At 41.7% G+C, this 27,403-nt stretch overlaps 1 protein-coding gene across 25 annotated transcripts in view; it reads right to left on the reverse strand.

The window, feature by feature from the left end:
* Positions 1-27,403, reverse strand: part of NEB (nebulin) — a 99,935-nt gene that overhangs the window by 15,388 nt on the left and 57,144 nt on the right. For 12 of the 25 annotated variants that reach the window (XM_059476273.1, XM_059476290.1, XM_059476295.1 and 9 more), the window contains 38 exons: positions 27,067-27,174; positions 26,606-26,713; positions 25,952-26,056; positions 25,758-25,862; positions 25,493-25,591; positions 25,186-25,296; positions 24,926-25,030; positions 24,604-24,708; positions 24,232-24,336; positions 23,052-23,156; positions 22,664-22,768; positions 22,075-22,179; positions 21,760-21,864; positions 19,406-19,510; positions 17,774-17,878; positions 17,565-17,672; positions 16,896-17,000; positions 16,106-16,210; positions 15,881-15,985; positions 15,232-15,336; positions 15,033-15,143; positions 14,718-14,828; positions 14,177-14,278; positions 13,965-14,063; positions 13,380-13,478; positions 11,453-11,563; positions 11,203-11,307; positions 10,264-10,368; positions 9,042-9,146; positions 8,147-8,257; positions 7,612-7,722; positions 6,447-6,560; positions 6,236-6,340; positions 5,728-5,832; positions 5,506-5,610; positions 4,639-4,731; positions 3,564-3,656; positions 2,136-2,228 (listed from right to left, as the gene is read on the reverse strand). In XM_059476273.1, the coding sequence (XP_059332256.1) occupies positions 2,136-2,228; positions 3,564-3,656; positions 4,639-4,731; positions 5,506-5,610; positions 5,728-5,832; positions 6,236-6,340; positions 6,447-6,560; positions 7,612-7,722; positions 8,147-8,257; positions 9,042-9,146; positions 10,264-10,368; positions 11,203-11,307; positions 11,453-11,563; positions 13,380-13,478; positions 13,965-14,063; positions 14,177-14,278; positions 14,718-14,828; positions 15,033-15,143; positions 15,232-15,336; positions 15,881-15,985; positions 16,106-16,210; positions 16,896-17,000; positions 17,565-17,672; positions 17,774-17,878; positions 19,406-19,510; positions 21,760-21,864; positions 22,075-22,179; positions 22,664-22,768; positions 23,052-23,156; positions 24,232-24,336; positions 24,604-24,708; positions 24,926-25,030; positions 25,186-25,296; positions 25,493-25,591; positions 25,758-25,862; positions 25,952-26,056; positions 26,606-26,713; positions 27,067-27,174 (3,987 nt within the window). Of the gene's footprint in view, positions 1-441; positions 535-1,207; positions 1,665-2,135; positions 2,229-3,563; positions 3,657-4,638; positions 4,732-5,505; positions 5,611-5,727; positions 5,833-6,235; positions 6,341-6,446; positions 6,561-7,611; positions 7,723-8,146; positions 8,258-9,041; positions 9,147-10,263; positions 10,369-11,202; positions 11,308-11,452; positions 11,564-13,379; positions 13,479-13,964; positions 14,064-14,176; positions 14,279-14,717; positions 14,829-15,032; positions 15,144-15,231; positions 15,337-15,880; positions 15,986-16,105; positions 16,211-16,895; positions 17,001-17,564; positions 17,673-17,773; positions 17,879-19,405; positions 19,511-20,079; positions 20,185-21,759; positions 21,865-22,074; positions 22,180-22,663; positions 22,769-23,051; positions 23,157-24,231; positions 24,337-24,603; positions 24,709-24,925; positions 25,031-25,185; positions 25,297-25,492; positions 25,592-25,757; positions 25,863-25,951; positions 26,057-26,605; positions 26,714-27,066; positions 27,175-27,403 lie in introns of those variants that run through there. The other 13 variants (XM_059476284.1, XM_059476277.1, XM_059476288.1 and 10 more) reach the window with 11 other exon arrangements.

A 27,403-nucleotide genomic window follows, 5' to 3' on the forward strand; every position in this document is an offset into this window, starting at 1 on the left:
AACAAAAAATAAATCTGCATTTCATGGTGGGAATTACTGGAATTTTATGTCCACTAAATGTACTAGAAAGCAGGAAAAATTAGGGAGCATAAGTCAGTTATTAATTGTGATAAATTCAGCTGGGAATAGAAATCCAACTGCCTGGGTAGGCTCCAGCAGAGGAACAAAGTATTACAGGTAGGGAATTCAGCAAATTATTTTTAAAAATAGGTTTAAAAATGCAAAATAGCTTAAACTTCAGGATAAAAATTAATGCACATGAAATATCCAGTGTTAAATTAAAAAGAAAAATATTTTTAAAAACAAGTACATAAAATATGGTGTCAAAAACATAGAACAGAAAGGGGATATTTTTATGAGTTAATTTGAGGGGATTTAAAGCTTGGAGGTGTTAAATAGTTACACAAAATGGAGATTTTTCCTGTAATGATAAAAAGATACCGAGCTAAAATTCTCCTGGTTGCGTTTGACCCTCTCCATCTCAGGAGTGACAGGAACTGGGGTGCCAACCCCCAGCCCCTCCTTGTACAACACCTGTGGGCAGCAGGAGTGTGGAAATTAAAATAAAATATAAAATAAAATGAAATAAAATAATTTTTTTTAAAAATGGAAGGATGGAAGGAAAGGGGAGGACAGGGAGGTTAGGGAAGAGAGAGAGAGAGAGAGAGAGAAGAGAAATAATATTGTGAAATTGCAAAGTGCGAGAAAAACAGAGTTTTGCTTTGGTCAAAGCTCAGCACAAAAGCCTCAAGGAAAAGAACCAGGTGATGATGCTGTCACCTCAGCCAGGGGTGACAGCTGCTGGAATGTTCCAAGGCACCTGGAAATTCCCTGGCAAAGGCTTTTCCCTCCTGCAGCTCCAGATGTTCTGCCAGGACTGCAGCCAGGCTGAGATGCCTCTCCCTGTGCAAGGGATCTCTGCCAGGACTGAACTCCAGGTGGGATTTGGGCAGAGTGACCCCAAAAGGTCACAAATTCAACCAGAACTGCAGAACAAAGTGGTGGCACAGTGCTCTTGGAAGTGGATGTGTGAGGAGGGGGAATTCCAGACAGGAATTCACTCCTGCAGCACTTTTTTCATCTCCACTGGATGCTCCTGGTGTTCCTTCACTGCCATGAGCTGGGAATGCCACCTGAGCTCCTCAAAAGCCCTGGGGATACAGCAGAGCCCCAGCAGGACAGGGACAGGGACAGGGACAGACCTCTCACTGCTTCCAACCCAAACCATTCCCTGTCCTGTGACTCAGGAAGGGCTGAGAGTCCATTTCCCTTTGGCAGGAGGCGCTGGAAGGGTGGGCTCTGCTCCTGGGGAGCAGTGACACCATTCCCACAAGGAATATTTCCTTGGGAAGCAAAGGAAGGTCCTGCTCCAGGGCTTTAATTCCTGAGCTTAAAATCTTCCATCTGGAACAACGGCATGGGTTAACTCGAGGGGAAAATGAAAACTTGAGGATCCTGCCAGGGCTTCAGGGGGTTGGTAAGGAAGGATTGCTCCCAGCACACCCAAGGGTGGGGTTACAGGGGCTGGGTGTGGGTTTGCAAGGGGAGCAGGGGTGCAGATCCCTCAGTACCGAGCTGATGTGCTCCTGGTTCCGTCGGACCCGCTCCATCTCCGGCGTCACCGGCGTGGCAGTGCCAGCCCCTAAACCCTCCTTGTACAACACCTGTGAGGGACAACAGCAGGGCCACAAAAGCCCCACTCAGCACAGGCCAGAGCCACCAGATCCCACTGTTATGGGATTGTGTTCAGAGTTAGGATCACTTGGGTTCATCGCACGCTCGTTCCAGAGGCAGGGATTAAGGAAGAGGCTGTGGGGGATTATTCTGTGAATGGGTCACTGCAGAGAGGAGATAAAGGCTCAGGGAAAAACAAACGTGGGGAGAAACACCACAACTCCACAGGGAAGTTCTGCTGCCCAGTTTAGCCCAGGAAATGCCAGGATTATTTTCAGGCAGGTTTGTTCTCAGAAGAAAAGCGTGTGAAGGTGTAAATCCCCCGAAAGCACAAACAGTGGAAGATCAATGAGTTAAAACCCAGCCAGGACTACACCCCTGAGGAAGGACAAGGTTAGGGTGTTAGGAGCACAGGATTATAACAACAGCCCGTTGTTATAAGTCCTGCAGGGTGGAAATACCGAGCTAATCTGCTCCTGGTTGCGTTTGACCCGCTCCATTTCTGGGGTCACGGGCGTGGGGGTGCCTGTGCCCAGCTCCTCCTTGTACAACACCTGTGGGACACAAGCAGGGTCAGAGCAGCCCTGGGACACCCCTGACCTGCCCACTGCCATTGCAAACTGGGACTGTACGCAAGTGAAAACACAGCTCACACTCCTCAGGATCCTTATCAGCACCAGCTCAGAGTAATTTCCCTTCAGTTCTTCATTTAAAGGACACAAATTCAAATATTCTGCTGACCCCACCCTGAGAGGGATATTTTACTTCTCATCTTAGTTCAGGAAATATGATAGAATTACTTTTCAGGCAGTCAGCATTTTTTATGGGATTAAGAAACAGCTTAACCTTTTCTGGAATCGTTCAGTGTACAAAGACTTCATTGTGGGCTTTATTCATTTTCACTTCTGTTTGTTTGCACCACTATTTTACTTTGTGTTAAACCTCTAGGAAACAAAAACAACTGAGTGCCAGCACTCAGGTTATGAGGTTTAATTTAACCTGTAGTTATTTGATTTTTTAAAAGGATATTTTTCATGAAAGGAGATGTTTGTGGAATAATCCCGACCATGTGGGAATACCTGACAAGTGTATTGCTACCTTTTGACTCACAGCTGTTTTTGCAAGTAGGAAAATCCTTGCACCAAAACAAAACTTGCACCAAAACAAACCAACAAAAATATTTTCACTGCTTGGTGTCATTGAAAGTAATAAATCAATTATAGCAAGGGAAAACAACTTGTGATGAAGGTTAGAAAGAATGAGGAATCATTTGGAAAAACAACTCAGTTGTCCATAGTCAGCTGTGAAATTTACACTTGACTGGATATGGGAAGATTTTGTTTTCCCTTATAGTTATAAGGGAATATATATATTATATATTTATCACACAAAAAGGCTTCAAATGGGTCTTTCCCTCAAAGTTCTGTGTTCCTGCTCCCTTTGTTCGCAGTCAAACTTCAACACACAACCTGGGTCATTTTTGTTCCCAGCTCTGTGTTCAGAAAAGGCAACAGAAGAAACACAGGCAGCGACTGATGGGGATAATTCCTGTAAAACTCAGGTATTGCAATTTCCTGCTGCTGGCCATGGGGATTTGGGAGAGCTGGAGCTTTCCCAAGGGGAAAAGGCCCTGGAGAAGGCAGGGAGCAGGGAATTCCTGGGCTGATGTGCAGGGAACAGGGACATTTCGGGAACAGGGACATTCCGGGGAACAGGGACATTCCCCAGATGATGTGAGGGAACAGGGACATTCCCCAGATGATGTGAGGGAACAGGGACATTTCAGGAACAGGGACATTCCCCAGATGATGTGAGGGAACAGGGACATTCCCGAGATGATGGGCAGGAACAGGGACATTCCAGGGAACAGGGACAGGGACATTAATTACCGAGCTGATGTGCTTCTGGGTCTCCTTGACGCGCTTCACCTCGGGCAGGTCGGGAATGGGAGTCCCTTTGCCAATGCTCTCCTTGTACTTCACCTGCCAAGGAACAGGAGTTAGGGGAGGGAAGAGGATCTGCAGGACAGCTTTCAAGGGTTCATAAAGAGATTTATCCTGATCTGTGCAGAGGGGAAGTTTAAAGGACTTCACCACCTTCCCAAGGGATCCGTGCCAAGGCAATTCAGCTGTTGAGTCACTGGGAATGGCACTGAAAGGGTTTTATAAAACCAGATAAATTCCTTTGAACCTGACACGATGTGTAAGAATTCCTCCAGTTTAACAAAGGTGAGAATCATCACACAGTGTTTCAGCAGTGACGGTGCCATTGCATTTCTGCTTTGCTAACAACAAAAGAAGCCTTTCACAAGAACATTTTTAACATTTTTAACACATTCTGCATGAACAAACTGGCTGCAGTGTTAGTGCATGACACTAAATGACACCACCAGTCAAAAAAACATGAAGGAGGTTTAGCTTTGAAATAAAATTAATAGGTAAAATAGAGGGCTGTGACCTTTTAGGTAACATCTAAGTTTGCCAGGACTAAACAAACAAAAAAATTCACCACCAGAAAATTCAGTCTGAGCAGAGCAAAACAGATTTTCCTGGGAGATGGTCCCAACCTGGAAGAGGATGTGGAATCTTCATCCTGTGGGATACTCAAAACTCAACTCATCCTAAAGCTGAGGCACAGGGTTGGAATAGATGATTTCAACACATCCCTTCCCACCTAAATATTTTTTTTCTGTCCAAACTATATCTCGGATGAGATCAAATTGACAGCAAGAGCTTTTGTGGTTGAGAAATGGGTTGTGAGTAAGAAATAGAATGTTAATCATTAGAGAGGTTACTGTTAAAATAACAAGAATGGGCAAAAACTTCAAGAAAGTCACCCTTGACTGGGTGGGTTATTGCCAAACCACTGTTAGCAAGATGTAAAGAAAAGAAAAATAGAAAAAAATATTATTTCAAGTTGAATTAGCAGCAGTAGAGTGAGTATTAAAAACCAATCCTTGTATACCGAGCTGATATTATCCTGGGTTCGTTTAACTCTCTGCATCTCTGGGGTCTTTTCAATTGTGGTTCCAGTTCCAATATCTTCTTTATACAAAATCTTAACATTTAGAATGAAGACAAGAAGGTTAAGCATCCAAAACACAACATTCTTGCTCCCAGACACTGAATTTGGACACAACAGAGAGCTGAAAGCCCAGAAGATCCACTCTGGTCACTGCCTCTCTGAAGGTGTCCAAAGTGAGCACCATTTAGGGAAAAAAAGAACTGATTTTTTATATTTAATGCTTTTTAAGTAGGAGATAATTTGTACAATAAATCAAAATATCAAATATATTTCAGTGGAATATTCCTGGGCTAGTGGAAGGAGTCCCTGCCCATGCCAGTATGGAAGAAGATGAGCTTTAGGTCTCTTCCACCCATTCCATAATTCCATAATTAAAACATCTGTGGGCTAATTTTAGGATTGAAGATCACTATTTGCTCTTATTTGAATTTGATTTATACAAATATTTTCCACTTTGTTAATGGTGCTGGAGGCAAAATGCCACAGGAGACTTGATGGCAACAGGAACTGGGCAACAACTCAGGCACACAGAGCACAAGGGGCAGCAGGACAGGAGGGACTGGCATGGGAACAGCACAAAGGAAAGGGACAATAATTATATTCATTTCATGAGGGATTGTTTAACTCCATCACAGCTGGGCCTGTGAAAGAGGCCAAATCACCTCACAAAAACAGCAGGGGAAACACTTTATAATGCCCAGCTAAACCTACTGTACCTGTAGGAGAAGCACAAAAAGGTTATAATTTTAATAAAGACATGAAACTGTATTTTTTTGGGCTGAGGAGTGAAGACAGAGGTGACCATACCGAGCTGAAATTCTTCTGGTTTTCCTTCACCCTCAGGATTTCTGGGGTGTCCTGAACCACTGTGACTTTTCCTTTGCTGTTCTGTAGGTCTGACTGGTACTGAAGCTGTGAAAATGGAAAATGGGAAATGTTAACTCTATGCTGTACAAATTCCCTCACAGTTTTCTTCAAAAATGAGATAAATATGGGTTTGGGTTTTTTTAAACTTATTTCTGGACTTACATTGCTAAAGTTCTTCTGATTCTCTCGGACCCTCTGCATTTCTGGTGTGTCAGCCACAGGCACATAGTAGGGCATGCTTTTCTCTGCATCTTCTTTGTATTTTTTCTGATGGAAAACCCCAAATGGATTAAAATAGGAAACACAGAAGCAGCAAGAAACAAACTGGAGTTATTGATTGTTGAGTACTGCCCATCTTTGTGGAGATGTGAGTTCTTCTCTGTCTGGCAGAAACTGAGATTATGCCTCTGTGCAAGATTTATTTTAGACAGCAGGTTATTGAGGAGTAGAAAATTAAGAAGAATCTGCTTAAAGAAGAATTAGCTTTGCAAAGCATGAGAAATTATTGTGTCACTTGACACAGCAGTAAAATTAATTTGATTATTGCCGTAGAATTCCAGAGCTCTGGAAAGATTTGTTCTGAAGGTTGTGGGAGGTGGTTATTTGGGTGTTTCATTAGTATTTCCTGGAGTTCCCACATGAGCAGGATTAATGGCTGCACTCAAGATACCTGGCTGGAAAGGTTCTTGACCTGCTGGGCATGAATAATCTCTGGAGTATCAACAACACTGGTGTAGTTGGCTTTCTCCATTTCTGCCAATTGTTTGTATTTGATCTGTTGGGCAAAGCTCACGTTTAGGGGTCTCTGCACAACAGCTCACGCTGGGTTTACCCAGTAAAATCTGAATTTTTCTTCCTGAGGAGCTCAGGGTGGCACAGACCTGGCTGGCGATGTCGGTGGCGTTCCGGGCGCGCACGAAATCCGGCGTCTCCAGCGCCAGCTCGGTCAGGCCCTTCCCGCGGATCTCCTGCTCCAGGGCCCGCTTGTACTCCTTCTGCAGGGACACAGGGATGGCGAGGGAAAAGGGCTCAGCTCCAGACACACTCCAGAAACAGGGCCAGCCCCAGCCAGGAACAGAGCCCATCCCAATCAGGAACATGGCAGGCATCCCAACAGGGCATGGCAAAGGGCTCAGATCCACAGACACACTCCAGGAACAGGGCCAGCCCCAGCCAGGAACAGTACCCGTCACAACCAGGAACAGTGCTCATCCCAAACCAGGAACAGAGCCCATCCCAAACCAGGAACAGTACCCATCCCAACCAGGAACAGTGCCCATCCCAAACCAGGAACAGTGCCCATCCCAACCAGGAACAATGTTCATCCCAGACCAGGAACAGTGCCCATCCCAACCAGGAACAGTGCTCATCCCAAACCAGGAACAATGTTCATCCCAGACCAGGAACAGTGCTCATCCCAAACCAGGAACAGAGCCAATCCCAAACCAGGAACAATGTTCATCCCAGACCAGGAACAGAGCCAATCCCAAAGAGGAATAGCACAAATCCCAAACCAGGAATAGTGCCAGTCCCAAACCAGGAACAGTGCCAATCATAAACCAGGAATACCTCTAATATCAGTTCATAATTATGCACACAAATTTTGTAGTTTCAGACTGTTACAGTTTGTGCTTTCATTACTTAAATCTTGATTTAGTCCCTTGATTGATTAACTAATGAGTCCCTTGAGTGACTGTTGATCCCAGCTCCTGTTTCCCACCTGAATTCCTGACAGTGACTGTGCACCCAGGAAAGAGCTCCCTTAAAAGTCCACTTTGATCCTTGTTCTTTCCTGGCCTCTACTTAAGAGTTTCCAGGGAATGGTGAAGTTCACTCCAGTTGAAAGGCAGGGATGGATTGGAGACTGGGGCAGAATTCCAGGCTGGGATGAATTCCCAGAGCAGCTGTGGCTGCCCCTGGATCCCTGGAAGTGCCCCAGGCCAGGCTGGACAGGGCTTGGAACAGCCTGGGATGGCACAAGGTGTCGATCCCAGGGCAGTTGGACATTCCATGCACTCAGGCATTTTCCAAGCAGCTCTCCCATACCTCGTTCAGGATTTGAGTGGCATTCTTGGCTCTCAGCATGTCTGGAGTCTCCTCCAAGGCTGTCAGTCCTTTCCCTTTGACTCCCTCCTCCAGATCCTTCCTGTACTCTTTCTGCAGGAGGAGAAGGAAAAACACTGCAAAGCCAGACCAAAGGGAGTTTTATGCTACCAATTTTGTTGCAAAAAACTTAAAGAAAATTAAAGAAAAAAGAGTTCCAAAAGCTCCAAAAGAAAAGAAGAAAAAAAAAAGAAATTTGAAAAACAAGAAAGAATATTGTAGAGGGTTATGGAAGAAGTAGTCCAACAAAAGATAGGGATTATTGTGGAAGATAAATTGCCAAGGCACACACATATGGACGAGTTAGGCTGAGGGAAGTAGAGAGGGGCAGCACATGGGAATAGGGTTAAGGGACAAGGAAGAAATGTCCACGGCAAATTAGCTGACAGCACAAAATGGATGTGAACATGCTCAGTGTGGGTGGGAGTGCTGGAAGTGCTGCAGGAGGCACAGGAAGGAAGCCCAGAGGAGCTGGTACCTCGCTCGCTATTTTGGTGGCATATTTGACATGCAAGAGGGATGGTGTGACCTCCAGGCCAGTGAGGTTCCTGCCCTTCATGGACTCTTCAAAGTCCTTCTTATATTCTTTCTAATGAGAGCAAGAAGAAGAAGAAGAAGGAAAAAAAAAAAAAAAAAAGAGAAAAAAAAGGCAAAACAGCAAATATTTATTACAGTATTTTCATTATGTGCAAAGCTGGGGGGTGTCAAAATCACTGGGTACAGCTGATGCTAAATCCTCTTCCTACTAAAACTTGTGAATCAGATCATTGCTTACTATGGAAACAGGATCTGATCCTGCCTTTATTTTTTATATTTCTACTAATTTATCTATGCAGAGAAAGCATTCAAAGGTACCACGAGGAGTAATGGCCTTACACAGCTGCTTTGCAGCCTCTGTCTGGGCCAGAAGAGGAATAAACATCAAATAAACACAAAAAAACTGCTCAAGAAAAGAAAATGACAGGTCAGGGGAGAACCTGTGACAGCAGAGACAGGCAAGGAATAAAAGAGTTTCTCAAAAATGGAGTTTTGAGGTGAAAAAAAGAAACAGAACACTTTCTGTGTCCTGTGATAACACACAAACACCATGTTGTGTTGTAAAAGTGAAATTTATTTTGTACCACATTTCTTATTCAAAGACTTGTTTAAGCTTCATTTACCAATAAAAAATTATAGATAAACTCATTTCATGACAGGAAAGTGCCATGAATGTTCAATGCAGCATTTAACAACCATCATAAAGAAATATGAAATTACTATAATTTTCAGTCTATCAGCCTGCACAAGGTGCAAGCAGAATTGCCTGTTAAAACCCTAAGTTTAATATAAAAAAGAAATTTTGAAGCTTTTCAGCCTATCAGTACTGATTTTACCTCACTCTGCATGAGCTGAGACTCCTTTGCAGTCAGGTATGTGGGAGTTTCAAAGTCCAACATGGGCTTTCCTTTTTCCTTCTCATACTTTTCTCTGTATTTCACCTGAGAAGAAAAGACAGAAAGTCACCTTCCTAAATAATCAAAGACCTAATTAATTGAGTAGTATGTGCCTACACTCAACAGTTCTGGGATAAAACCTGAATGTCTAATGCAGATTCCTGAAATCTGTGTTATTGACCAACAAATGTAAAATTTGGTGTCCAGGAGGTAAAATGTCCATGGGGATGATTCCTGCTTCAAGTTTTGTTATTCAGATTTTCAGAGTGCTCAGTGAGGGAATGCTGTGGCTGAGTCAGAGCCTGATCCCAAACTGGAACAACAAGGACTGACTTAAAAATCAATTACAGCCTCATTAACAGCAGCCTGATTAACAACCATTTCCTCATGGTCCTTGGCTGTGGGACCTTTTTGCCTTTCCATGCCTTGAACACCCCTGGGAGTGCCCAAGGCCAGGCTGGGATGGTGGGAAGTGTCCCTATCCAAGGCAGGGGTGGCTGTGATAATCCTAAATGTCCCACACCCATCTGGAATTCTGTGCCAAGCACCAGAACAATCAGCTGAGGCCCTTGGTGTTCCTGCAGTAATTCCTCTCTTGCTTTACAGCCAATAAATACTGGGAACAGAGAGATCAGAGACCAAATCAGACTGCAAATTTGTCTGGAGTGATCCACTGTTTTATTCCAGAGGAGAAAACTCCAAACATGTTGATAGTTTTGGTTAAAGGCATTTTGGTGCAGGAGAGGACAGCAGAGCTCTCCTTTGGATCATGGAATGGATGAAGCAGCTGGAAATCCACTGTCAGCAACAACCCTAATTCCTTCAGTTCCCAGTTTCTGTGATTCCCAGGTCCTTTTTTCTCCAGAGATAAATCCCCCTGATAAATGTATTATCCTGTGTAAAAAGATCCATGCACAGCAGAGGTGAGCAGCAGCTTTGGCTCTGGAATGAAGGAATCACAGGGAGATTTTATCTGTGTGTTTTGTGTGTTCTGCCCTTGGAAATGGGCAAGTTCTGCTCCCTGGATCCTTCCCCAGGGGTGCAGGGCTGGTGGGGCAGAGAGGCACAGGGAGTGTCCCAGCCTGGAGGATTCACTGGGAGGATTTTGATGGAATTTGGAGCTCAGTGAGTTGGGATAAGGACAAACACACGTCCAACTTACGTGGCTCTGGAGCTCTGAGGCCTCCCTGAGATGAACCTGTTCAAGATTATCTGGCACCACATGGTAGTGACCCTTACTCTTCTCATACTGCTTCTTGTACTGGTACTGAAGGGAAGGTGTCAAAAATCATCTCAATCAAAAAAAAAAAACCCTCAGCAAATTTACTTCTTAGGTCCAATCAAAGCAACATTTCAACGGAATATCAGAGAGAAATTAGAAATGCAAGAAGTAAAACAAAAACCAAGAAGTTTAGATTTGATATTGGGGGTTAAAATGTGAGGGAATAGTTATTTTTTTTATGGTCATTTGGATTGCAACAAAGGTTTTGTCCAAATCAGGATTAAAAGAAGAAAAAGAAAGAGGAGAAAACACAGTGGGTAAGAAAAGGCTGTACCAGGCAATAAAGGTTTTGCCTTTTCTCATTATCAATTATTTTGTTAGGCATTATTATGTGATTTACAATAGGGGAGTGTTAAACAAACATCCAGTAAAAGTAAAAAAAGTAAAGTAAAAAACAAATCCAGATAAAAATAAAAAAATTAAATATAATAATAAGCAAGGAAAAAAGGAAAAATAAAAAAGGTATTTGTTAGTGTGGTGCAATCAGTTAAAAATGGGATCAAGAACCAATGCAGTAAAAATGATCAGAGGATTTAAAAGATGAGCAGTTCTGCAGTCAGTTAAAATGGGATCAAGAACCAATCCAGTAAAGATGATCATGTTTACAGAATTAGCAGTGCTACAGGGATGAGGATTTCCCTTCCCAGGGCACACGCGGGGCAGCCGCCGCTTAAGGAGGCACCGTTGGGAAGCAGAGGAAGAGATCACTACCAGGTGATGCCCATGGAGGTGCCCAGGGAGCAGCTGTTACAGAGGAGTTAGCAGGGGATTCCCAAGGGAATTGGCACCCTGGGAGCTGTGGGATCACCCCGAGCTTACAGCACTGGCGAGCTGGCTCGTGCTCAGCACGTGGTTCATCAGCAGCGACTCCTTCATGTCCGTCACGGGCTTGTGCAGCTTCTTCAGGTCTGCCTTGTACTTCACCTGCAGGCAACAAGGGGCAAACCCATCAGGAGAGGGCCCTGCCGCTCCAGCCTGGCCTGGGGAGGTTCCAACCACACAAAGGAGGGATTTGGGAAAGCAGGATGGGATCTCCTCCCAGGAAAAGCCAAAGTGAGCACAAACATACCTCACTGGCCATGTTGTGGGCATCCTTCAGGGTCTTGTAGATTTTGGCCTCCTTCAAGTCGTATTTTGGCTTTTTACCCAACTCTTTGGCAAAGTTCTCCTTGTATTTCACCTAAACAGAGAACAACCAGGTGTCACAGCTGCTCTGCAGGACTCACTCTGCAGAGGGGCCCTGTTTTGGTGGGGCTGGCGGGCAGAGGAAGGAAAGTGCAGGAACTTGAAGGTGTCCACTGGAAAAAAGATTATTTCAAAAATGACTTGACATGGAAAGAAAATCTACATCTATCTGACATTTACAAGAGACCACTTGCAATTTTTCATCCAGTGTAATGGTCACACTTCCTCATTGTAGAAATGAAAGAGCCAAGAGAACTGTGTTGCCAAAATTCTAACCCTTGGATGTGAAGAGTTCTTCACTTGATGGGAACAGTCCATTGATTTAAGATGTTTCACAGAGACAGATATAATAAGAGTAAAATACAAGAAAATTATATATTATATAGCATTTATATATAATATATAAAATATAATAAAGCAAGAGTGTATGAAAGAGTGTTAAGAAGAAATTTTATGCCCTTCTTGGAGAAATAAGAGCTTTAAAAACCTCAAGAATTTAGAGCACTGAAGATGTCAATATATCAAATATTTTTCTATCTATTGTTATGCACACAGTGTGCTCTGTCTGGGATTAAAGGAGGGCATTAATCACAAACAGAGCAGTGACACAATTAATTACTAATGATAAATAATTAATTAGATTCTACAGGAGTTTTAGTAACACTTCCAAACCACATCAGCTGTAGCCAGGTCAAACACAGCACTGTGAGCCATCAGAATCCAGCAGATCCATCCTAAAGGCACAGGAATATCGACAGGAATGAGAGTTTTTTAAACCCAAAAGGAGAGTTGCTGGGAGATCAATGCAAAATCAAAAGCAAGCAAGCCAAACAGACAAAATCCCACTAAAAAACTCAACTGGACACACAAAGTGGACATGATGCTTTACAAAGTTTATGAGAAGAGATGTCCAAGACAAAAAACAATTGCTAAAGATGATGCCAACCATTTTTTGCTCCCTCACTGCTCCTCCAGCAGCTCACTTTCCCTCAGAACCAAAATTATCTCAGCAAAGAGTATTTTAAAGACCAAGAGTGGAAAAAGAATGGAAAACCAGGATCTCATCACTGAATGGAACAAACAGAACTTCTTCTTTTTCTTGTAGATCAGTGTAGAATCCTCGGTTCTCCTGAGGAGATCCTTGGTTCTCCTGCAGACACTGTAGTGGACATTCCAACATCCAAACATGGCAGCAGACTCAGACAGACATGGAAAACACAAAATCCCTTTTTTTTACTTGGAAATACATGTGTAAAACTGAAATGGCACAAACCTGGCAATCCAGGCTCTGGTTTTCTGTTTTCCAAAGGTTTTGATGTTGGAAAAAGTCTAAGAAACAATGAGCCTTCACACCAGTACAGGCTGCACTTCTCAGTGGGACTGATTCAGCCATTGAGACTGCTCTTCCATTAGGAAATTCCACCCAATAAAATAATTTAATTAAAGCTTAAATTAAGTTTTAATAGAAGTTTGAAAAGTTAAAACGAATTTCTGGTGTCTATTCACTGAAAATTACCAGCACTGTTGTTCAGGTTGGTCATAAATACATCTCTACACATGTATTTCCCTGTGGGTTTTTTTTTTTTCATTTTTGGACAATAATAGCTCAAACTTTAGATTTTTGGGTGAAAAAGGTAAGTTTTCACATTATGAAACCTTCCATAAAACAACCTGGAAGCTCCAAAACCATTATGAAGGGCAGAATAACATGTAAAGCTTCACAGGGCGTGCAGAATTGCAAGATAGTTATGCCAGCAAGAGACAGATGCACAACAATGGCATTAAATGGCAGTTAATTAAAATTATCTTACATGACTACTTAGCATATTTGCTTTCTTAAAGGTTCTCATCCAGGGGGTGTCATAGGAAGCAGCTCCGTGGCCTCTCATGTGTTGTTTGAGGTACTCTGCCTACAACCAGCAGCAAGAAAGCAAGGTCAGACAGGCAAAAAAGTCCAGAATTCAAACACAAAGAGGTGACAAAGAACCAAGAGGGACTGAGGTCCTGGCACAAGATTCTTTTAAGGACTCAAAGTAAAAAGAGAGTGGCTGAAAGAAACCAAGGGTCTGTTCAAACGATGGAAAATAAGAGTTGGGTAAAGGTTGGTTCTGGTAAAGCCAATACCCAAAAGAGCTAAAAAAGAACAGGGCAAACACTTCAGCATTTATGTCACAGCATCACCTTAAGAAGGTTTTATATCTCCATTAATAACAGTAGAAAAGTTTAACAAAGAAATACTTTGTACTGGTATTTACTTCCCCACATTCCCTTCCTTTCCCTTTCCCCCACATTTGGAAATAATTTCAATTATAATCATGACATGGCTCTGTAAATTAATTTAAAGCCTCATTTCTCTCAGTGCTTTGAGTTTCACCAAGGTTCCATTTTGCCCTTACCTGGCTGGTCAGTTTGGACACCTCCTTGGCCAGCTCAATGTCTGGACGTCCCAGCATGGTCACACCCACACCAGCTGCTCCACGCTTCTTATATTCAATCTAATCAAAGAAATAAATCCTTTAGGACTCAGGAAACCCCTTTTAATTATTCTGCTGGATTTTCTAATTAAATTAATGCTAAAGGATTATACAGAAGGCCTAAAACCACTCACATTGCTGATTAATTTGGCAGCCTGAGTTGCTTTCTTAATATCTGGTCGATCTGCTATAGGTGTGTAGTGGAGTTTGGACTTGGCATCTTTCTTGTATTCAATCTAATCCATGGAAGAAGACAGAGGAGAGAAAATTAATGACAAAATTAAATTTATTCATTGGGAATACACCAATTAAGGGCACAGCAACATTGCTGAGAAAGCTCATGGGTTTGTTTTGGGAATCAATTCACAAGGCATGCATCTGAAAATCTGGTTTTGCAAGTTGTCTACAAGTGAGGAAATAAATATGGGAAATTCTGTCTGTATTTGAAAGGATGAAAAAATTATTAGATGTGATTTCCACCAGATTACTTGAAATCCTACAATAGGATGTAAATACAAATCCCTTTCAGTGCAATTTTACATTTGTACATTTATCTTTTAAAATCACACATGAACATGGAAGCTGGGAGGAAATTCAGAAATCCACAAACTTGGGTTTTTCCAGATGAATTTGCTGCATAACCTACTAAATTAATGGAAAAAGAGGCAAACTTACTGTGCTCTGGTTTTTAGCCACTTCCATGGCATGTTTCACCTCAGGAGGCTCCAGCATGACAGAATAATTGGATTTGCCCTTCTCCTTCACAAACTTCTTCTTGTAGTTTGTCTGTCAAGAACAACAAGGGCCATGTGTGAGTTTTTAATGTCACACAGAGAGAAATGCAACAGAAACTTGGGAAAAAAGCACCTTGAAAGTGCTGTAGGTGGATAAAGAGGAATCACCTCAGTCCCAAAATGTGTTGGCTGCAGCTTTTGGAGCTGGGATTAGAAAAGCTGAGCTTTGGAGATGCTGGGCTGAGTGTGAACTCACCTCGCTGACGTTCTTGGTCACCTCCTTGACGTGGACGGTGTCCCTGGTCTCGGGCAGGGTGGTGAAGGAGCCATGGGGCAGCTGCTTCTTGCTCTGCTCCTTGTACTTGTTCTGCCAGCACAGGGAAAGCCAGGTCAAACCCAGCAGCTCCAGGGGGGAACTCAATTCCATTAAATGCAGGAGTAAATGAATGTTTTACCTCGGACACCAGAGAGCTGACGTTCTTAGCCAGCAGGATCTGAGGGGTGTCTGGAACAACGTGGTAGGTCCCACGGGCTTTGTTGTGCTTCTCTTTGTATTTTATCTAGCAGGAAGGAAAGACAGCAATTTAAATAATGTGCATCTGTCAGAATAAAAAGTAATTAGTACAGTCATGTTTGCTTGTTAGTGCAAAATTTTGCAGAAAATCCCATATTTTGATATTTTACAGCCTAATCCATACATTCCTATGGCTCTCACTTGGATTTTTTTAATATACTGAATACTAACATACTGTAAGTAATTATTAAAGATATTTTGTGTTGTTATTATTAAAGGTATTTTGTGCTATTTTCTCCAGACACTTCCATTTAAATATCAGGAATGCAGAGATGCACCTGAGTTTAAAGTCTATAGGGTGTTCATGCAACGTTAACTTTGAAAATTAATTTAATCCATGAACAGTGGCTTCTACAAAACCAAATTTATTCAGTCAATTTGTTAATTAAATAAATCAAATAATGAAGTGAGACTGAGAATAACTGTCCAAAGCTTCATTACTAATCCAATTATATTTGCAATAGAACAGTTTGGTAGTGAGTAAAGTGGTAGTAGTGAACTTGGAGAGGAAAGGTGAGTTCAGTGCTTACATCACTGGCCAGGATGGCATTATTGAGGGCCAGCACTGTGTTTTTATCATCTGTGACAGAGAGTTTGCACCCCTTGAGGAATTCCCGGTCCAGTTTGTATTCGTACTGCAGGAAGAAAAAGGAAAAGATAAAGTAAGAGAGTCTCTGATCTTCTCCAATTTAAAAAAATATTCTGAATAGGAGAGATGGGGAAATGGAATATTGAGTGTATTTTGATTTTCTTACATCACTCTGCTGCAGAGAGGACTTGGCTGCCTGGATGAAGTCAGGCCTGTCAGCAATCAGGTGCCAATGGGCTTTGGCTGCTTCGTATTTCTTCTTATAATCCAGCTGTGTCCAGGGGAAAACAAACAGGGAGAGTTCATGGCAAACTGGGGGCTTTGCACACAACATACAGAGGCCAATTCTCTTTTGGCCTGTGAGAGGAGGTAAGAAAATGTATCTACACCAGATCAGGGCTTTTCTCTGGGTCAGGCACAGCCCAGCCCAGCAGTTTTTCCACTGCTGGGTGGAGAAAGGGAACAGGAAGGTGGAGAAAGGGATATGAAGGTGGAGAAAGGAATAACAAGGTGGAGAAAGGAATAAGAAGGACTGAAATGATATCCTGACTTTGGAGAGGGGAAGAGCTTTCAGATCCCTCCTACTGAAATGGGTGTCGGGCACCAATAACAGCAAACACAGGTAAGTTTTCCATGAAGTTTTGTGTCCAAGAGCATCATCCCATGGAATTCCTGGGACATTTGTGTCTCTGCCAGGAACACAGGGGACAACTGGAAGAATGGGATGTGTGACATAAAAGAACCTCAAGGACAACTCACTTCAGTGAGCACTTCAGTATGAAATAAATTAAAACACATTTTCTTCCAGCAGCATAAGGATATTTTCCACCAAAAAATTCAGTGGAATTTAATTTCTTGTGGAATAATTTCTTGTGGAAATAATTCCTTGTGGCTTCCACTGCCAGTTCCCAACACCCTCCAGAGTAAAATTAAGCCATGATCAGGACAGAACTCACGTTGCTGTTCAGTTTGTAGGCGTGCCTGGGAGTTTTGATGTGAACCGAATCTGCCACGACGTTGCAGCGAGATTTGCTCCTCTCATACATTTCTTTGTATTTCAGCTGAAGAAAGACAAAGACGTAAAAATGTTTGCAAAGATTATATGAGCATCAACAAGAAAAGCATCCAAACATTTAATTAAATTTCATTAAAACTGCTCCTGGATAAAATCTTAATAGGAGAAAATGACTGGAGGTGGCACTCAGGGCTCTGGGCTGGTGATGAGGGGGGAGTTGGGCACAACTTTAATTTGATGGTCTTGAATTCTAACCTAAATAATTCTGGGATTCCATGAAAAATAAATTCTGTTGATACAACTTGATATCTAGCACCTGCCTGAAGGAGGGTGTTCTCCAGCAGCACTTCTCTTTATAGAGAAAATGTGGCAGTTTTAACTCACCACGAGGCACAAAAATGTTCCAAGAGCTCCAAAAGAAAATTCTATGAAAGACTTCCCAAAAAATTGGGTTTTGAAAGAGCACTGAATGCCGATAGAGCTTTCCAGGCCAATATGGTCTAAGAAAGTGATGATTTTCCTTGACAGAGTCTCACAGGAGTTACAAACATGGGCTGCCAAGTTAAAAAGTGAATTTTGGTGTTTTTGATGGCACAGAGGATTCACTCACATCACTGATCCTGTCCTTGACCTTGCGCACATGCAGCAGCATCGGCGTGTCCTGGATGGTGGTGTAGCCCTTGGGCTTGGCTTTGTTGTACTCCAGCTTGTAAATAATCTGAAGGGACAAATTGGGGCTTGGGTTATTTCTTGGGATCCTTGGTGTCAGCTGGGAATTCCCTGGAGGTGCCTGTCCCATCCCAAAGGACCCACACTTACGTCACTGATCTGCTTGTTGACCTTTGTGGTCCGTAAATACTCTGGAGTATCCAGAACTGTGGTGTATTTGTCTTTCTTCTTCTCATAGTCCTTCTTGTACTGAATCTGGAGGTGGGGACAGGCTCTAAGTTAATACAGAGCAGGATAAATCCTCTTCCAGAGGTGGGATTATATACATGGGTAAAATTGCAAAACCCTCCCACAAAACAAAGAAAGCAGAGCATGCACCATGAGCTGAACTGCAGATCTCTTCCTTGCCCAGGAGGCTGCCTGTTTGTTTGTCTGATTCATTTTATGGTTATTTCAAGCTAAAATCTCCAGGACTGAGCCAAAAAAATCAATCCTTGCAGACCAGAGACTTTCAAATTTCATAATGGACAAAAATCTTATTTTTAAATATTCATATCCAGTTGAAATTTGGACTTGGTGATTTTGGAGGTCTTTTCCAACCTTAATGATTCTGTGATCAGAGTGAAGAGAAATTTAAATCATCTCACACAGCAGGAGATAAAAACATTACCAAATATATCCCAATGCTAGGATATTTTCAAGGCTTTGGCAGTAGGATTTGTGCCTTGGTAATGATTTTCTTAAAGATCAGCTTGCCCTGCTCAGGTTTCTAAACCTTTCTTCACAGAGTTCACCAAGTGAGAACAGGTTCACCAAGGATGGAAATTCATCGTAGGCAGCCTCAAGGCAGCTGGAAAAGGTTAGAGTGCATTTTTTTAAAAAATAATTTTCATGCTCTACCCTTCATCAGAAAATAAACCCATGCATTTGAAATGGGACTGTGACAGACAAAATATGAAAAATGATAAACAAGTAATCAATGATAACATGGAGTGAACTCAGGGGCACATGCAGGTCAGACACTTCTTTTTTGAATTCAAACATACTCAAAGTTACCTGCAAGGAGTTTTTAGTGGAAGAATATAAATCCACAGAAAAATGGAACACAAATGTCTGAAAAACCTTCAGTATTTATTACTGAAGAATGTCGCTATTGGCACAGGCAATAACAAAGAATTACAATTCCCTCTGACAGAATTGTTTTCCACTGCTGCATTTCCAGTCTATCATTTACATTCCAATTCGTGATCATGATTTTTCCCCTGCAAAGGGTGAGCTGACTGCCAGCAGCTGTGATTTCAGAGCAGAAATAACTGTTCTGTGTCTGACACCACTCTGGGCACAGTGGGAGATAAATGTTGGAATCTCCCTGGCAAATCCATCATGTCCTTCCTGATTTAAGGAACTGGGGTTATCAAAGGTGGCCAGGCCAAGAAATGGTGCCAGAATGAGAACTGGGTTAGGGAAATACCAGGAAGAGCTAACATCCAATATCTGAAATGAATGGAAAAATGCTTTTTTATACAAATAAATGAAATTCATACCAACTCTTTATAATGAAAGGAGAAAACGGGGACAAGCTCAGCCTGAGCTGAGCCACGCCCAAGTGACAGCAAATATTGTTTCAGATATTCTGTTTTATTTTACCACAGCCAGCATTAAGCACATGGAGGAAGCTCTGGGGTCTGAAGTCCATGGAAATAGAGGGAGCAGTAAAATTGCCAAGTCCAAGCAGCTACAGTGGGATCTAAGGTGTCCTAGAGCAGCAGCCCTGCAGATTACCTGGCTCCACAGGTATGTGTTGTAGAGTGCTGTCAGCATATCTGGCCTCAGAATTTCATTGCATCCGTGCTGCAGGAGCATCTTGGCAAGGGATTTATAGCTTTTCTGTCCATGCAAATGGCAACCAAGGACAAGAGAGACACATGAACAACATGAACAATGACACAGCCCTAGATCCCAGGCACTTGGAGAGTGGAGAGATTTAGGCAAGGTGCTGTATGTATTCAGCCACATGTGCATACAATTCACATCTGGGTAATTAACACTGCCAAGGGGAAATATTAACAAGTTTTCCTGCTCTCACTTTAAGGAAGTTATGAATTTTTGGGGGGAGATGAGAGTAAATTAGAGATTAAGGCAAATATGTCCCTGTTGCTTTATCTAGAAATGAGTAAGAAGAAAAGAGAGGTAATAAAACTATAAATGCTTGATCCTGCATTTTTAAGGCCTCTCCAGTGGCTTCAGGAGGGATGGGATTCCTGATGTCCATTGATGCACAATGATGGAAGTACATACAGGACAGATGGACAGAGCAGCTCACACAAAAAGTGCCTCCTTTTTGGGTGGCAGGATGGAGATGGAATGAAGAGTGAAGAAACATGACAAAATCACAGGGCTGTGACACTGCTGGGAGTGAGGGGGGCACACAGAGGTGTGCTGTGCCCCCACAGTACCTGACTGCTCAGGGTGCTGCCCCACTTGGCCAGCAGGCTCCTGGGATCATCCACAATAACGCTGTACCTATCTTTGAGCTTCTCATAGGCTGCTTTATATAATTTCTGCTCAGAATAGCACATACAGTGTAACAAGAGAGGGTTAAGATACAGAGAGATCACTGGTATAACCTCTTTACAGGCTGGGGTTGAAGGTCATGTTCAAAAGAGAAAAATACATTTTAAAAAACCAAACCAAACCAAACAAAAAAAAAAAGGCAAAAAACCCCCACAACTAACCAAACAAAACAATAAAAAAAAAATCAAAAAAACTCAAAAAAAACCAAAACAAAAAAAAACCAAACGAAAAAACCACAAAAACCCAAAAACAAAACAAAAAAAAAAAAAATCCCAAAAATAAACAAACAGAAAAACCAACAAAAACCCCCAACAAACAAAAACCCCCAAACAAACAAAAAACTGAAACAAAAACCCCCAAAACAAATATCAAACCAAAACAAAAAACCACCAACCAACAACAACAAAAAAAAAAAAGACAAGAGAGAGAATATTTCCAAATGGTAATGGCATTTCTACATTGCCTCTGGAAGGCCCACAGTTTAAGGATGTCTCTATTCCACCCCTTCACTAAGCAATTTTATGACTGATTTGATTTTCTCCATGAAAAGTAACTGCAGAAGCAACTCTGTGTTGTGGATTCCTGAGTTGAGTCCAAAGAGAACACAATGAGATGTTATTAAAAAAAAATCACTTATATAACAGAAGATATATGGGTAAGCATTTCAATATATGGAGCTCCTATTGATAAAATTTCTCCTGTTTATGCTTCTGATAGTAATTTTTCCTTATTTACACAATGAACAATTATAAGACTGAACAATCTTCATAAAAATTCTGATATTTGTTGTGAAACTGCTTCTCTTACCTAGAACAGGTAATGCAGTAATAAACTTACTGACAGGTAATGATATAACACAATGGCTGGAAAAAGAATGAAATACTAAGATATAAACCTAAATATTTGCTTCTTTACTGAAAAGCATCAGATTTTGATGGGCTATTCCAAATTTAAACTGACTGGAATCACTCTGAACATGATGTTTTCCATGGAATTTGTCCTGGGGTGTAGAGCACTAATCACAAACTCCAGGAGAGAACTGAATTTTAAACCCAGGGGCGTTCATTAATTATTAGGTTGTGACAACGGTTTCTTTAGCACTACAAGAGGAAAATAAGAAAAAGTTGATTGGTAGAGTTGAAAAATTCCAGGCAAAATCACTGAAATTAAGTAAGTTGTGGAAACTTTAGACATAATTCTGTCATCCTAACACAAATAAAGATTTTATCAATGCTTCAGGAAAGCAATTGGAATTCTGTCCACATCTTTTTGAGGTGGAAACCAACACTCAGTATTACTGTACCAGCAGCATTATTTAAGTCAGCAAAGGAAAAGTTCCTTTGCCATGAAAAATAATGAACAGGGGTGGGGATTTCACTTTCTAGGCTCTGCAAACCTGTTCTGTCCTAATACTCAGAGAAACAACAACCTTGTCTTTCATGACGTTTTCAGTCTGATCTTAAAGCATCTTTAAGCCTGATTATAAGGAAGGACAACCTTCAGCTCTGTATTTACTCACAGGGCAACTCCTTAAGGCCAAGCCTACAGAAATCTTTACTTACCATATCTGTCAGCTGAGTTGCATATTTAAAATGTTCATTGCTTGGAGAGTCAGCCACGTACTTGAACTTGGACTTGGTCTTCTCAAAGTTCTCCTTGTACTTACACTGCAGCCAAAGAAAATCAAACACACAAAACCCAGCCCATGTTAGCCCAAACAAGGGTAAGGCAATGAAAATGTGATTTTAGAGAGAACCTGTGGCAAACAAATTGGTGAAATTACTGCATTTCTGAGTTAACTTTTCTACCTACAACAAATAGTGGTAAATGGACAGAAAATGTCCAAAACCACCAACGAATCAGAGTGTGTTACTCACCCCACTGTAGAGCACTTTATTCTGCTCTGCCAGGACAAAAGCTGGAGTGTCCCACACATAGCAGCCAGTGCCTTTGAGCCATTCCAGGTCTTCCTTGTATTTAACCTTTAGAAAAGAAGTAAACAACCCTCAGTTTTAAGCAGATAATCAGTGCTGAAATGAACCTCAGCACAAGGTGTGGCAAAGAGAGTTACATCCATTATTAAATAAATTCGTTTCTCCTATTTTTGTGATGGACTCAGTTTATTCACACACATAATCTATCATTAGCTGGTGCAGTTTCTGTGTGAATTAAAAATAAGGTACAGGTAAGGGGTTATTGTGTATGTACAGAAATTGTGTATGTACAGGGTTTTATAAGGCTAAACAAATCTAAGCAAATATAAATGTAATTAATTAAGACTGTCTGTTAATTTGACAAGGGCTGTGCTGCAGTTTTGGCCATCAGATTCTGTCAGTTCCCAGGGCAAATTTTAAATCACTGAAAACCTTCAGCTGCTTTCCCTTTGTTGGGATAGAAGGTTTGGGCTCATTTTGGAGACCACTTTGAACTTTCATTCTGGGCCATGCAGGAGCTGCTGGAACTCACATCACTGATGGCATCCGTGACCAGGCGGTGGTGGAAGTGCTCGGGCCTGTCTGGGATGGATCTCCAGATCCCCAGCTGGCTCATGTAATTCTCCTTATACTTCACCTACAGAGAAAGTTGAAGGATGAAGTAAAACAATTGAAGAGAACACTCCAGACAGCACAAAAGTTTCATTTTATTCCCTCCTGAAACAGCAGAATTAAAAGAGTGGAAATGAGATTAACCTGTAACACCAAAGTGATCAATATTCCATAGAAAGAGAGAAATCAACACTGATAATGCTGATTTTTTCCTAATTATTTGACATACTGAAATGGAACAAAAGGCTAAGTGGCCTATTTTGGGTTATTAAGTGTCAAACACTAATTAGGAATGAAGATGTACATACACTGCTGATGTCATCAGTGACCTTCCTGTGGTAGACAATGTCCAGAGCATCCTTCACAGTGTGGTATTTGCCCTTGGTGTTCTCAAAGGTTTCTTTGTAGCGCAGCTGGGAAGGAAAAAAAACACAAAAGAAGGGATTAATGTACCAGGGACTGTTTCAGTTACATTCCTCACTTCTCAGGAATGATACCCCAGGGATTTGTTGCTGTCAGATATCCCAGTGCAAGCCCTGAGGAATTTTAGGAGGCTTCAATTGCCTACAAACAGCTGTAATTTCATTGAGACTTGTGGTGAAAATTACAGGGAATTTCACCCAATTCCCTTCCAGACTGAGGAACAAACATCCCTGCATCACAGGAGTGCTCTCTAGAATAGCCCAGGTGCCACTTCTGGCATAAAAGTCTTCCCTGCCCTCCTCTAGAAGAAAGCAGGAAGATCATCCCAGACTTTCTCAGAGGAGAACTTCCCATGTGCAGAAGAGCTGGGATGCTCCTTGGCAGTATTTAAAATATATAAAAATCACTCTTAGAGATAAAAATCACTCCTAGAAAAAGCACCAGCCCTGCACATGTCCTTTCACATCCTGCTGGTTCTGAAATATATGGAAAAGCTCTCATAAATGAGCATTTTTAAATTGCCTTAAATCACAAATAACTACTCCACGCTTGAAAAAATCAGTTTCACCTTAACAACCTCCTGTGCAGCACCTCAGGTAATTTTTCTCTCTAATCTACTTCTGAATTTAAAAAATGAACACATTCCCAGTGACAGGGCAGTTTACTTCTAACACAAAACTGAGATGAAAAAGCTGATAAAAGTTATTTTATCCTGGCCCCAGCATCAATCACTTCACTTCAGCCTGCTCTATTTGGAGACTTGATGTGTAAACAAATTATTTTAAATCTGGTTTTACTTTGCTGTACAGCCATACTTCAGTGCAATGGGAAATGAAAATTAATTCTACAAACTGGAAGAGAGAAAAAGGTATTGCAGTAGAATCAAATTAAAACTTAATAATGCTCCTAATTTCAAATGGAAATGGACATGCAAATAATGGGACTTCCTAGATTGGGAACACTGAGTTATTCTGTGCTTTGGATGTTTGTTCCCCACTGACTTTTCCAGTTCTTTCCATGGAGAAGGCAAGGAAAGCAGCAGGGGGGTGTTCCTGGAGCACTCACATCACTGGCATTCAGGTAGGCTCTCTTGGCTCTGATCAGCACTGGCGTGTCAGGGACAGGGGTGTATTTGTCCTTCATCTTCTCATACTGGGTTTTGTACTTTTTCTAAGAGAGGCAGCAAGAGCAAAGAGTCATCATTGCAATTTTAGGAGTATTTGCCAACCTGCAAAAAAGTCTTGTCTTATAAAATCCTAAAACACGTTTTCAGAATGTTTTATTTCGCCAGAACTTACAAAGGAAATGTGGAATTTAAGTATAAGAAAGCAAAAACTAAATGAAGGCACAGGTTTGAACCTTGAAATTACCACTAAAATTAGAAATAAAACTTCCGAAGAGTTCAGCAGAGTGGCAGCAAATTAGAAAAGATTTTACCTCACTGATCATGTCCTTGACACTCCTGGCATGTGCAAAGGCTTGAGTCTGACCATCAGCATGATGGTGGGGTCTCTCCTTTGTGGCAAGTTCCACGTACAAGTACTGCAGCAAGAAGAAAATAATCAAAAAACCCACACTTCTACTAAATTCTACCTTATGTCTCTGAAAAACAGCTATAAATTCACAATATAAATATAACCACCAATTTCTAGGAATTCTACATTGCTTGGAAAAGGCCTGGAAAGCTTTTGCTCTACTTTTTAACAATATTTTAAGAAGGACCCCCCGATGGATTTATATATCAGCACAATTTTTTCACCTGGCTCTGTATTTTCTGTCCTGTCTTGGCTCTTATGAGGTCAGGTGTATCAAGGATGGAAGTGTATTTTGTCTTCAGCTCATTGCCTGCAGCTCTGTAAACCAGCTGGAAAAAGACAGGACCAGGAATTATTTCTTCTGCAATTGTTTAGAAGCTGCACAATCACAGCTTTGCATTTATAACACCTCATCTATTACAGTAAAAAACACTGGGAGGGGTTAATTACAGCTACACAATTGTGCAGAAATAACAGAATTTACCTCGCTCAGATGGGTTTTTAGTTCCTGCACTGCTCTGTATCCAGGAGTATCCAACACCACCTGGACTTTAGGCCACATTTTCTTGGCAGTACTTGTGTAGATATAATTAGACTGGAAAGGAAAAGCAGTATTAATAAAGGAAATTTAGAAAAGAAGTGCTCTGAAACCCAACAGTGCTCTGAAACAACAAATTGGCTACACAGCAAAAAATTCTCTCATTCTTTGCTCATTTTCATCTGTTTGACTTCCTGCATGCACAGCAATAAATCCATTGCTGTCCTGCTCAGGTCCAGGGGAAAACTCTTACCCAGAGCTTGCGGAGCTCGCGGGCACGGACCATGTCAGGAGTGTCATAGAGGAAGCAGCCCAGGCCCTGCAGCCACCTCAGGTCCTCTTTGTATTTAATCTAGGAGAGAAATGAAAACCAACGGTCAACCTCTGGGGACATTTCAACCTCCAGTCCTTCAAGGCAGTGAGAAAGCATTTTTTTGTTACAGAAGAGAAAGGAAGAGAGAAAAACCCAACCCCACTGCCAGCAGAGAGGTTTGGACCTCACTGCAGGTGCTGCTTACATCACTGGTGATGTCCCCAGCATAGCGACAGTGCAGCACGTGAGGGGTGTAGGGCAGGGAGATCAGGTGGCCCTGCATCTTGAAGAAATCTGACTTGTAGATCAGCTGGAAAACAAGGAACAAAGCGCCATTTCAACTGTTTGGTCAGGGGATAATGTCATTTGCTTCAGTTGTTCTGTTAGGAAGGCACCTACATCGCTGACAGCCTCCTGGGTGGCTCTGACTTGGCGGATTTCAGGTGTGTCAGGGGTGGTGTGAATCTTGTCCTTGTTCTTGTGGTAGGTTGCTCTGTACAGCCTCTGTCACAAGAGACAACATTCTGCATTTAAACACAGCTCAAAACCTTGAAATGGCAAAGAAGTTCAGCACAGCGCAAGCACTTCTTACACAAATTACTGTTTTCTCCCCAGGCAAAGATTTCCCATTAATTTTCCCATTAAAATTCCCATTTTCTCATTTTAGTTTTCAATAAATCCTGGAAATCTCAGACTGTAATCCTAAAAGCATATAAATACATATACCTAATTTTCATACTATTAAAATCAACGATCAAAGAAGTGAATAAATATATATAGAACCTAAAACTATTGTGACCCAATTTTATACAGATACAATAACTTCTGTTCAACTTTAATCACAGCTAATAAAATCAGGCTGCAGTTTTATATTATGGTAACAGTTTCAGCCTGGATCAATGATCCCTCACCATTCTTGATGGATACTTCTCTAAATAATTAAAAAAGCCTCAAAGAAGAGGGATCCTACAGCTCAGCAGTCAATGTACTCTCATTATGAATATTTTGGGCACTGCAAATACAACTGAAAGCAAACACATATATTTACTGTACCTCATTAATGGCTTGATTGACTTTCCTCACATTTTCAAAGCCAACATCTTTAGGTCCCAGAGTGTAGCCCTTGGCTTTCATGTGTTCATAGGCTTCTTTATACTTCAGCTATAAGAAGTACAAAAACACACAGAAACTAAATTTGATTATGATTCTGGCTACACTGCAGCTCTGACAGAAATTTATGCTGTATAAAGACACAGATTTTTAGAGTTAAACAAGTGAGATGTAGCTGTATCACAGTTAAATACACCACACATGATAATTACTTCTCCCTTTATCATATGGCTGCAAATTAATAATATAATAAATTTTTCTTGCATCTAATAAGGTATTTGCCTAATGCTGAGGAAATTTCTATTTTGATAGTAAAGGCCCAAGCTGAGAGTCCCTTATCTGGGGCTGCTGATCACTGCCATGGTGTAGAAGGATGACTTGGAGGGATCTAGACCCTGACTTACATCGCTGCTGATGTGCTTGACGTGTTTGGCATGCTGGAAGTTGGGAGTGTCCGTGGGAAGGCTGTACCCCGTGGGCAGAGCATTCACACCAGCCCAGCGATACAAATTCTGCAAGAGCAGAGAGAAAGACTTTGTGCAACTGTCAGCAATACTTGAGAGCAAAATCCCTCCATCCCAGAAACCTCTCCATCACAACTGGCAAAATATTTCCCCCATGCCTGGGAGGAAAACGCATTAAAATGCATTTTTATAGCTTGAATGAAGATATTTTCCCACTTTCATTTCAGAGCAGTGAGATGCAGCTTCACCTGAAAAGCCAAAAGCAGACAATTTGGTT

This window comes from Ammospiza nelsoni, chromosome 7 (assembly GCF_027579445.1).
Source record: "Ammospiza nelsoni isolate bAmmNel1 chromosome 7, bAmmNel1.pri, whole genome shotgun sequence".
NCBI lineage: Eukaryota > Metazoa > Chordata > Aves > Passeriformes > Passerellidae > Ammospiza > Ammospiza nelsoni.